This window comes from Sinocyclocheilus grahami, unplaced genomic scaffold (genome assembly GCF_001515645.1).
Source record: "Sinocyclocheilus grahami isolate Dianchi unplaced genomic scaffold, SAMN03320097.WGS_v1.1 scaffold602.1, whole genome shotgun sequence".
Taxonomy (NCBI): Eukaryota; Metazoa; Chordata; class Actinopteri; order Cypriniformes; family Cyprinidae; genus Sinocyclocheilus; species Sinocyclocheilus grahami.
Window position 1 is genome coordinate 445,020 of NW_015505781.1, and position 12,593 is coordinate 457,612.

A 12,593-nucleotide genomic window follows, 5' to 3' on the forward strand; every position below is an offset into this window, starting at 1 on the left:
AAATCATTCTAATATTCGGATTTGCTTCTCAAGAAAGATTTCTTAAAATCTTATTGACTCCATTTTTTAAATGTTTACACTATATATATATATATATACATATACACACATTAGGGATGCACCGATATGATTGTATAGGATAGGATACCGATTTTAACAAACAACTATTGTGTGATTCCGATACCGCTACCGATATTGGTCAATTGCATACAGCAGGGCTTAAAAACGAGGTGAAAAAAATGTTGGTTCACTCCGAGCAGAATCGGTATTTGAACGTTTCTGTTCCTGCGTAAAACATACCGGTTAATAAAGTTTTTTTTTTTACTTTTTCTTTGCCAATAATAATAATAATAATAAAAGTACAGCATTTAATTTACTCAAAAACAAACAAAAAATCATGAAGAGAGTCTTGATCTGGCTTAGTCATAGCCAATACAGCATCATCTTTTCTAGATTTACCAAAGACCAAATGTATTAAACAAAATAAAAAACTGCCAATGCATTAAAGGGGTCATATGATGCGATTTAAATTTTTCCTTTCTCTTTGGAGTGTTACAAGCTCTTGGTGCATAAAGAAGATCTGTAAAGTTGCAAAGACTGAAGTCTCAAATCCAAAGAGATATTCTTTATAAAATTTAAGAGTCAACCACGCCTACCTAAAACAGCTCGTTCTAACACGCCCCCACATGTCTACGTCACGATGTGGGAAGATTTGCATAACGCCGCCCAAATGTTCACGCAAAGAAAGAAGGCTTAACTTTTATTCTCGCTGTAGTATTGTTGTTGCTGCCGCCGCCATGTCGTGAAGGCAAGGCTTTCACAACGAAACACAACTGTGTTTCGTTGTGAAAGCGAAACTAATTTGGTTGGCCTTCCAAAAGAGGACGATATCCGCTTCAGCCCGGGGTCGTCACATGTGGTTGCCGCAAGCCCGCCGGATGCTCCTTCGTCGAATCCACCGGCCGCGGCGTTCTCAAGCCCGCCCACCCGCAGCCACTCACTCAAGCCGGCCTCCACATACTCTAGTCCGCCGGTCACTCTAGGCCTCCGGCCTTCGCTCACTCAAGGCCGTGGTGTGTGACGCTGTTTCGTTGTGAAAGCGAAACTACTTTGTTTGGCCTTCCAAAAGAGGACACGACTAGAAATCAGTGGTTAAGTTGTATTTACAACACTGTTCCAGAACAGTTAAACCCAAATATTCAGATGTGTGCAGCGCATTTTATGAGGACTGTTTCCTGATCCTGGTAGACTGTAAGTACGTTTTTTATATTTAAAGAATTTGCCACTGACGAGTCAAACGCGAGTTTTTTGGGCAGTGTAGAGTAGCACTTGTTGTTTGTCATTTCTCCGATTACAAATGCAGACATGGTTCTATGTTTACGCGGCGTGGCGCGATGCAATGCAACGCGTAAAAAGACAGTATAAGTCATTATAATCCGTAATTATGTCCCCACTGGATGCAACAAATGCCTCGTTTATAATGAGTTTTATTGGTTTTGTCTCGTCGCTCCGGCCGGGACATTTTTAACCTTAAACCGCATAAACACATTTCATTACACCAAATACACAAAATAATGTTCTTTTTAGCAGCATCATATGACCCCTTTAAAAACATTAAAGAATTTTTTTTCAAGATATTTAAAAATGTTTCAGTATGGACACAATTAGGCTATTTTAGTTCCCTTCTCTCCACAACAAATCCTCTAAAGGTGTATTTAGGTTATATAAGCGCCAAGCCAAAACGAATTAATTTAAAGCAAAATTGAAACCTTCCTCTCTCATTCTGCACGAATCCAAATGTTTCCATATTCGCGAAGTATCTGGATGCTATCCTATTATTTATTATGTAAACTATAGGCTTTGTTCTTAACTCGCATTATCAACGTAAAACATCATCCTTCACATATAGGCTATATCAGCAGTGAGGTGCTGGTCACACTGAACGGCACAGACTGTATTACGGACTATTTAAATTGAGCAGTGTAACTTTTTATGTTTCTTTAACTGTATTTTATTTTGACAATGAACAGGCTGCAATGTTAAATTAGCAAAAATTTGTTGTATGTGCGTGTGAGGCACCGACGTGATCACTGCATTGTTTTCCCAACTGTTACTCCGTAATTTATGGCCATACCAACGCTGGTTTGTCATACAGACAGAAGCAAAACATCATTAAAAACTGTAAAGCTTTTGCACAATAAAGAAAACGGCTTTCTGCCGTCTCATTGTTTTTTCCGTGAACTTCGGAGCGCGTTACAATTATCTGAAACTCAGCACAATTTTTTTCTTTCATTTTGTTAATCTGTTAATGATTTAAGTGAAATATGTTTTGTGTATAGGCCTATATATTCCTTTTTATGTAGCCTATATAGTTTTATTCTATTTTCTCCGTTCACAGAAACGCTCCAGGTGCGTGATGTGACCTTATATGAATCCATGTTCTACACTGGTTTCAAACAAAAAGCTGCATATTACCTGCCATTCATTTTCACTTAAATGTAGGCCTAATGCTTGGCGGTTCGTGACATATCCTCGGATAAACTCTAATGCCGGTGCATTGCCATTGCGACTTACCTATGATTAGTTCACAGCTGAGTGCGGGTATTTCACTCGTTGGATGTGTCAGCGTCACATTTGCTTATGGCCGTACTATGCTGTCTGACAAACTATATATTGTACAGATTTTATTTTGTTTTGGCAAGTATTTAATTATATTGAAAAACATTGGATTACGCAACATACATGCTACTCGTTGTCTCCATGCAGTTAATTAATAAACCATCGGTATTGGCCCTTTTCATGCTATTTTCGATATCCCAATGGCTTTAAAATAATAAAAAATCGGGCCAATAAATGTCGGCGGCCGATACATCGTTGCATCCCTAATATGCATACATATATATATATATATATATGTATGCATATTAGGGATGCAACGATGTATCGTCCCTATATATATATATGCACACATCACTGCTACATTTTTCCATACTCATGTATATGCAAGCATTTTTGTTAACATTATAAGTTGGCCTTATAGAGGAAAAAAAATATCTGATATGACTCCTACTATTATTCATATAACCCATGGAATGGCGGGCCTATAGTTTTTCTCTTTGATGCTTGATTACAGCGTAGAGGGGGAAGGGCTCAAAGCAAGCAAATTATAGTAAAGTATCTGGTTTTTAGGAGTTAAGAGGTGCCCACTTCCAACAGCTAAAGAGCCTGATGGGTTAGTTCAAAGATAGATGGTCTTCTGTGATGCACCACCTCACACACACACAAACAGGCACATATGGAGGCCACGTCCCTTGTCATCTGCATTCGTGTCTCGCTACACAGTTGTAGCATGTTCAAACCACACTTAATGAAACGGTGGCTTCCCTGCTTTCTCTCCAGCCATATGCTTCCAATAAGGTCAAGACAGACTGGTTCTCTCCCTAAAGTTCTGCGCTTGTGTGTTCAATGGGAGCAGGAGATTCTGCGGTCCCCCCAAAAGTACCATATCAAAGCACAGAGTTTTTAGTTAGGCCATCTGCAGACCGCTTTTGGATCATGTGCACGTCTGTCACTGAGCTTCCTTGACCTCCATCCACTCTGTTGAAGCAAGAAGCGTGTATAACTGTGCTCAGTAATCAACTCCAACTCATTCGCAGCGCACACATGGTGGAGGCGTGACTGCTGAGGTACATGATGTCATCTCTGTTGGCCTAATGGGACCACCTTGGAGTTAGTGGCTTTATAGTGGATTTGTGTAAGAGAGAAAGAAGTGGAAAAAACACTTGTACATGTGCTGAGCAAGGAGAGTCACTGATCTGCCAAAATAGACCTCTGTGTGAAATTATGTCTTTTTTGTGAACCACTAACGTGAGCTAATGAAAATGATTGTAAATGTTCCACTTGAACCTCAAAGTTAAAGTGCAAAGTTTGATTATTAGCATAAGTTTTTTTGGATCTGTCCGATAGGAGCACAAAAATGGTTTAAAAGTGGAGAGAGAGCAACAAGTAACCTTCCACCAATAGAAATAGGGATGCATGATAATGGTTAACATTTTGTTTTACTCTGCAAATGATTATATTGTGATTACTAATCACGATTGTTCTTATGTGAGAAATTTATTTTACATTTAATCGGAATTATTGCACTTTCATGTAATCACAAATCAAGAGAACGTCAAAGGTTCATTTTATTTCATCTAGTTTCCTGAGTTGATATATTAATCATATACATTAACACACTCTATACATTATCAATATTGAAAATTTTTTTCTTTGAAAATCTTTAAAGCTTAAACTGTGAAATTCCTAATAATAATTCCAGTAATTTCAAATTGTTAACATTTTTCTAGTGCTGTCAAACGATTAATCGCGATTAGTCGCTTCCAAAGTAAAGGTTTTTGTTTACATTATATATGTATGTGTAATGTGTATATTTATTATGTATATAGAAATACACACACATACAGTATATATTTTGAAAATATTTACATGTTTATACATTTATATATTCATATTCTTATATTTTATATTATATATAAATATATTTAATATATAAACATAACATATTTTTCTTAAATATATACATGCATGTGTTTGTATTTATATATACATAATAAATATACACAGTATACACGCATATATTATGTACACAAAAACTTTTATTTTGGATGCGATTAATCGCGATTAATCATTTGACATCACTACATTTTTCTATTAAAACAAATAGGAAGACTTTGCACTGTAGCACAGAGGTTTCATAAGTGCATTGATTCAGCAACTACAATCACAAAAAAAAATTTTTTGTTGAGATTCATGTTTGGCTTGTTACCAATGCAAGACAAAGTAAATGTCAAATGGAAAAAAAAATGTTTTAAGGATACATAACCAGTGACCAATTATCGCAAGACAATTATGCTTAATTAATCGAGATAAGCAGAAATTCTCCATCACAAATAAAATATGATTCATTGTGCAGCCCTACACAGAAGACAGCTTGAATTCAGGAAAGAACAGAAAGAAGCTGTTTGATTTTTTTGTATTTGTTGTCAAATCATATGAAAAAGCTTGTCTGTCCTCCTATCTCCTGGTCTCGATAAGCAGAGTATATTGAATGTGGGACTTTCTCTGGACCTTCATGCAAACCTGTCAGCTCTATTCCACAACCGAAATCCTCTTGAAAATAAACCATGAGGTCTGTCTGGTTCAGACTCCCTCATCAATCTGGCCTGGTTTTAACTAGATGTCTAAATGAGCACTGGACACTGTTCAGATTTTAAAAAGAGGCCAGAGTAAAATGATCAGTAGTGAAGACAGTTGGGAATCGTCTATGGCTACTCGAGCTAGAGTTTCTCTGGCTTGATTACAGCTGGAATTGCAAGACCATAGTTGATATCAGTCCATTATTTAGGCTTCAGCCTGGAGAGGAGGTCTGACAGAAGGAGCCAGGAGGGATGAGAAGTATGAAGGTTTCAGTTTAATTAGGAGCACACCATTGAAGGAGACATTCCTTCCCACTCTTTTCCCTTCCTTGTCTCCACTGATTCTTGATTCTCAGAAGCCTCCAGCCGCTCATCCCTTCACAGCTCTCTATTGACTATCTCTGTGCATTTTAGCTTTTTATCAAGCCCCCTCACCCCCGCCTGGCCATTTTCCACTTTGTTAGATTGATTACTCCTCATCGATAATGTTTTGGAAGGACGATCACACAGCTTTCATCTTGCGGAGCTATTAAGGCGTTAGAATGTTCTCGCTGCTTGGTCCAAGTACAGGGTATTTGTTGTCTACTGTATCTTATTTTTAGATTGGCAAACTGGAAGCATTAATGTTGTTGTTGCTTCCTGGGAAATCAGCTGCATTGGCTGTGCGTTTTGCCTCACTTCCAAAATGGGAGTGATTATGAGTGAGTCATTATAAAACCCATAGGAAAGAAAGATTACTAATGGGATCTCTTAAAAATCTCAATTGTTTCTCCTAGAAAGCAATGTCATTAAATGGAGTTCAAATAGAGACTTTTGCTTAAATCTCATACTTCTTCCTAGAAGCAGACCCTTGTAACCAGATGTGGAACAAATGGATCTGTTGTCAGTGGCTGACCTTGAAAGATTATTGTCCAAGAGTTAAACAAATTATTAAACATTAAATTGTATTATTTTATTTATAAAATGTACATTATATTATTACAACATTTATTATTATTATGACTTGTTTTAATATATAAACTAAATGTATTCATTGTTTACATAATTTATTAATTTTTAAATTAGATCTTTTTAAAGTCTCAGTTTTCTTTTCTCAGCAATGAGATGAAATTAAGTTCAAATAGAGACTTTTGCTTAAATCTACTTCTACTAAGAAAAGGACCCTGGTAATCAAAAATATGCACATATTTGCCAAGACGCCACATAATCCGTTGTTATCTGTGATCATTAATAGTATTGCTCTGTATTCTTACTGTATGTCCCACTCTATTTTTAATTTAAGTGAACCTGAGAAAAATATGATGCTTCAAAGATGTATAACTGAGACCTCCACCAAACCTCCTGAGCTATGAAAGAGCAACATCTGAGTATTTCTCTTTTTCTCTGAGGAATGGGTGTTTGTTCAGCCATTTATGGCCATCTTCAGCATACTTGCTGTGATTGGCTAACTCTATCTCCCTACAGCAGAATATGCATGTGTGTGTGTGTGTGAGAGAGAGAGAGAGAGAGAGAGAGAGAGAGAGAGAGAGAGAGAGAGAGGGCTGGTGACAGGTGTGGATACACTGACAGGTGCACATATCTGGAATGAGTGGCATAGCGGTGGACCTTTAGGGGGTTCACAGCGGTTGCATGCTGGGTCTTAAACTGCCAATCCCTGCTTGAGTGCTCGCTCAGCCAGCATTCCCTCCCATCAGCACACTCCAGTCTACTCTGCCTCTTCGTACTCCTCTGCCTCAGATCGACACTGGCCGCTCTACACCGTAATCTTCCCTCCACCCCGTTGCCGAGGCAGTACCTGAGTTCTGCTAGTTAGGGGGCAAACTGTCATTTGAGGCAAAAAATAAAGTAACTAATTTAATTTGAAGTCAGAAATCGCTAGTAATTTTCACAAACAATTACAAAGAAATGGTAAAGTAAGAAATTGAATTAATCATGCAGAAAAACGGTAGTTGTTTACTCTATCTTTTTTACTGACTGAAACACCATATCTCAAATTTTCCATCATTTTCTGTTTCAGTCTCACAAAACAGCCATGCCGGGACTCGTCTTCAAAGCATTTGATCAGCTCAATATGTATAAAGGAATAAAAAAAAGCTCTCATCACACATTGCGCTCTCCACACAATCCCACAACACCTAATAGAAGCATGTCATAGCAAAGAAAAGAGGATGAGAAACCCGTCTTCATCGAGCCCTCATGTCAGCAGAGTAAATTAATTATCGTGTGATTGATGCAGACAGGCAGATGAAGGCAGAGAAGGACTGTGTGTGAGAGCGTGAGCTGCACATATGTTAGCTGGTGGTTAATATCCCGCCACACTTAAAGACAGTTGATCCAGTGGAACATCTCGATGAGATGCAAGACTCCTCGAGAACCTCGTGCAGATAATGACAGTTGAAGACTCGTGTTTTTATTTCTTCTTTTCTTATTTTCACAAAAACACTGTGTCCCTCACAGAATTTCTGCTAATTTTATATCATCTAGAACGGTAGAAGCTTTAACTACATTCAATTAGCACAATAGCTTATATTAAATTATGAGTAATTTAAGATGTGGCAGTTTTCTTTTTTTAAGTGTTAATATTAAAGTAACATTTCCCAATTGGTGGACACTCACTCATAGATTGACTCTACTGTGAGAGGAAGATCTCATTCCTACTAGAAGGTGGCCATCAGGTGGCAGAGAGAGAAACTGCTGCTTTAATATATCAGGAGAGCCCACAATTCTTTTTACTGTTACACTAGCTTGTTTGCTTAAGCATAGCACAACCTTTCAGCTTCATCACACATTTTTGGTTTATATTCTTAATGGTTATATCAAAAGAATCCTTGTATCATTTTAGGTTCACTGGGTGTCTCTCTGTTAATCTCCTTGGTCCGGCTCTATGGCGTCTCTGTGCTGTGGTCAGTAGCAGTAGGGCCGTTCCTCTCTGCTGAAATCACATTTAGAATTTTTTTTCTCTTTGGTACCCAGATCTGGTTAAATACTAACGTTTACATTTTAGGTTGGCCCTTCCTGTATGTGTATCCTGTTGTCTCTCAACAACTTCCTTTAAAATGGCTTACGAGGAATATGTATGATTATTGTACATATAAATAACATGACCTTAAGCAAATAATCTAAAAACAAATAAGACATGAAATAATTCTGGAAAATAAACCATCAGCTTGAATTTCTTTATTAACAACCCTTTTAAAGATTCAGCACTAGTGGTTCTCAAACACAAGTTGATTCATATTTTTATTAATCGAGTATAACTGAGCATACTTTACCATTCAGAAGTGTGGGGTTGGTGAGAGAATACAATTAAAATATTGTATTATTATTATATTAAATATATATTTTACCATTGAAAAGTTTGAGGTTGGGGAATAAAAGGAATACAATATTTTTGAAAGAATATTTTGGTAAAATATTGTTGGAAGAAGTTTTTAATGCTCACCAGGCGGCATTTATTTGATATAATATAAACAGTAATATTGTGAAATATTGTTACAATTTAAAATAACCATTTTCTTTTCAAATATATTTTAAAATGTAATATATTCCTAGGATGGAATGTTATCATCAATTTTACAAACAGTTGTGCTATTTAATATTTTCTAATATCTTCTGACCTCAAACATTTCAATGATACTGTATATAACTATACATAATTATTTTGAGATAGTTTCCCCTAAATTCTGAAGTGGGCTCTACATGAATGATTTTCTTTTTTATGAAGAATGAACATTTTTTAATCCTGTCTAAATACAACTTGTATGAAACCCACCTGAGGGTCTTCATGGTGGTTGGTAATTGAACTGTGTGCAAACTTGTATTTACAGACCCTGAGAAAGAAGGGTCTAAATGGCTGTGACAGCCCAGACCCCGACGCAGACGACTCGGTGGGCCATAGCCCAGAGTCAGAGGACAAGTATCGTAAAATCAACGAAGACATTGATCTGCACATGATCAGCAGACAGAGGATATGTGTAAGTACCTGCATCTCAGACAAGCCCTCTCATTCTTCCTTCTCTTTCTCTTTTTTTTTCTCTCTCCGTGTGCTCTGGCTCACTGTTCGCCCCGCACGGGCCTTCAGGCGTTGAGCAAGAAGGAGAACAAAGGCGGCGAGAGCCTGGAGCTCGAGTCTGCTCTCGCTCTCACTCCGTGCATGGAGGAGAAATACAAACAGATTAACGAAGAGTTTGATCTAATGATCAAGACTCAGACGATACCTGTAAGTACAGTGAAGAGTGGAGAGGCGGAAAAACTAACAACTCTATGAAAAAGCTAGCAAAGCTAACAAACATATTTGAAGAAACAAAGCAATTAATTCTAATCTTGATTTAACCATATGTACAATATATAGAACTCATGCAGATGTAGTATAGCTAGCATTTGTAATGGATGCATGGGAGATAATTGCACATCTGAGATATGACTAAAACGAGAAGAAGCACGATGACAATTACTGTAAGAAATACAGTCATAATAACCTCCAGAGTGTTTTTTTTTTGTGCGTTGGAAGGCCTTTTACTGATTGGTGTTCAGAAATAGATACTCTTCATTACATGTCTGAACCAACAGCCTGATTGATTCAAACTAATTTATTTGTAGACCTTTAAGATGCATGTGCTTTCCTAACTACTCATGTGTGTCATCTATCTATCTATCTATCTATCTATCTATCTATCTATCTATCTATCTATCTACCAATGCTGTATGAAATAAATGATTGTTTCCAGATGATCTTGATGCATGATTTTGAGGGTGTTTCGATTTTTTCGAAAACAAAGCAAAATACTGATGTGTGTGTGTGTGTGTGTGTGTGTGTGTGTTTGTGTGTGTGTGTTTAAAGATTTGTTCAGTAAGTTACAGTGTTTTTTGTTTTTTTGGTTAGGGTTAGGTTGGGTTGGGTGGAGTGGTAAACGATGGTGGTGAGATAGTGGTCACAGTGACTGAGTTATATTTTCCCAGTATTACAAAGAGGAAGAGTGGCACCATGCAGAAGATGCCAAGGCTCACGTACACATAAAGATATGGAAAGCTTTTTCATAGAAAAAAAAATAAAGACACAAGAAAGAAGAAAGGCTGCAGTCTAGGATAGTTGCACAACAATACTAAAGATTCTTTCATGTTCTGTTTAGATTGACTAAATCATGTAATTGTGTTAAAAAAGTATTGTTTTATATTTGGCATTATTGAAACAGTATCCTTCTGTTTTTTTCAGAATCTAGACATGCATTTTTTAAGAAATGTGATCTAATAACATATTTGACTTTTACTCCAGCAAAAATACAATAAATGGTTGGTGTTATCAGATTAGAATTTGGTTTATACTCAGTTCTCATAAGATTAGAAGTCTTGAAGCATCAGACTAATAATTTTTCAAGCTATTAAAACGGCCTTGGGGTCTCTGAGACTCCAAAGAGAACATGAGGGTAAAGACGGAAAAATGAACACCTAACGAAAGTGAAGCAGTGCCCACCAAGACCTTCACTGCGGAGAGAAAATATTTGGCTGCCTCAAGCCATGATTGCTGTGGCCTTGTGAGTTAATGAAGAATGAAAGAGTGAGAAAGAGGGAGAGGCTCCTCTTTGGTTTCTGTCAATTAATGCTTTCCCAGATGAGCACTTACAGACCCTCAGGACACATGGCTACAATTAGGGGCTATTTTGTCCTTAAAACATCATATGAAGGAGGAAGATGTCTCTTCAAGGTTAAGCCTGTATCTTTTGGAGTGATGCGAACAAGAGGATTTACAGAGATTTAGAGACTTTAGAGTCATCTCGGCGTGTTCATTTATGGTAGATAACAGAGAAAATGGACTGAAATACTTCTCAGGAGCTCTAAGGATTGAAGCCATTGCATGCAACATATTTGTCAAAATGTCTCATTTTTTTCACTTCTCCTTTGTATTCAATGTGTTTAACTCTTTGTTTTACCATTATTATTGTAGTTTATATTACTAATTATCTTAATTGTGTATGTACTGCTTCTGTCTCCAACCAGGCCGTTCCCTCTTCCACCTACGAGATGCCCATCCCCGTGAATAACCAGATATACCCAGGCAATCATAACCTGCTTCCACTGGCCCACCACGGCCTGCAGAGAAACAGCATGTCACCCGGGGTCACACACAGACCACCTAGTGCAGGTAAAAACACATAGGATACAGTTTGTCTAGAAAAAGAAAATGTTTCTTTAAAATATAATAACTTTCAGTTGGCACTGAAACAACTTTTCTATTTTGCTGATGTAACCAACACTGAAAAAGCTGTAAATAAAACAAAGATTGTTAAAAAAAATAAATTTTTTAATTGTTTACTAAAAATGTGTGTGAAAATCGTTTCTACACTTTTTTCAGATAAGAAAAAATATACTATTTTAAAATAGTATTAAAAATAAAATTTCTCTTCCGTGCTGACTTTAAATTTAAAAAAAAATTTACTTATCTATTACTAATATTTAATTTAATAATCAGCATAATTCCTTTATATTTGTCTTTTCGTCTGTAATTCCCCATGACCGATGTTCATAGAGCACGATCCCATTGGCCGTTTGTTATTGTTGCGTTGTCTTGCTTCATTAGACAGAGTCTCTCACCCACAGCTCTGTCATTAAAACTGCTTTCTCCTGATGCAATCAGCTCTGTATTCCAGGAGCGCTTAGCTAAATATGAGTTTTGGCCCAGCCCGCATGCCTCTGACCACACTTGCTCCCCTGCATGCTTAAAAATAAAAATGTGTAATTTTTCTTGGACACCGCGGCCGAGCTCCACTGGCCACATCGCTTCCCCCTTAGAAAAGTGTGCTGAGGTGGAAAAGGACAGTGTTTTGTTCTTCTCAGACACACACACACATCTCTGTCACCTTATATTTGTCTTTCGGTCTCCATCGCTCTTAAACGCGCTGGGAGGGAGGAAGATCTCTGTAGCTTGAGGGAGTTGAATAAATGACCTGACAGTTTTAAGAAGGAAGATTTTGTGGTAGGATGTGGATGTCAGTTGCAGTGAAGTGACTGAAATCTCTCTCTTTCTGTCTTTCTCTTCCCATGCTAGGTGGTCTGATGGGCACTGATCTCTCCACTGGCGCGGGCACCAGTGCTGGTAAGGACGGCATCCCCATATACTACAGTATGTTCCCTCTCCATCACAACTTTTACTCAGCCAATAACTGCACAAATTCTCTTCTAGCTCTAACCAGCCTCGCAAATTTTCAGCAGAACGTTGTGTTTGTATAAGCTGGGCTTGTATTCACAGGCATTTCTTTGCAGACTTCAGTCATTAAGTGACCTAGGCTGAACTGGATTGGTTCAAACCCAATAGCCACAGTAACTGAAAATATTTTTTCACTGCAATTCCTGCAAAATAATTACTGTACATTATTGTTTTTGTTCTAATGTGTGTATCAA

General features: G+C 37.4%; 1 protein-coding gene across 1 annotated transcript in view; it reads left to right on the plus strand.

Annotated features, from left to right (window-relative positions):
• Positions 1 to 12,593, plus strand: part of mef2cb (myocyte enhancer factor 2cb) — a 67,086-nt gene that overhangs the window by 46,703 nt on the left and 7,790 nt on the right. Inside the window, exons 5-7 of the mRNA XM_016240845.1 lie at positions 9,026 to 9,172; positions 11,193 to 11,337; positions 12,241 to 12,315. Of these exons, the coding sequence (XP_016096331.1) occupies positions 9,026 to 9,172; positions 11,193 to 11,337; positions 12,241 to 12,315 (367 nt within the window). The remainder of the gene's footprint in view (positions 1 to 9,025; positions 9,173 to 11,192; positions 11,338 to 12,240; positions 12,316 to 12,593) is intronic.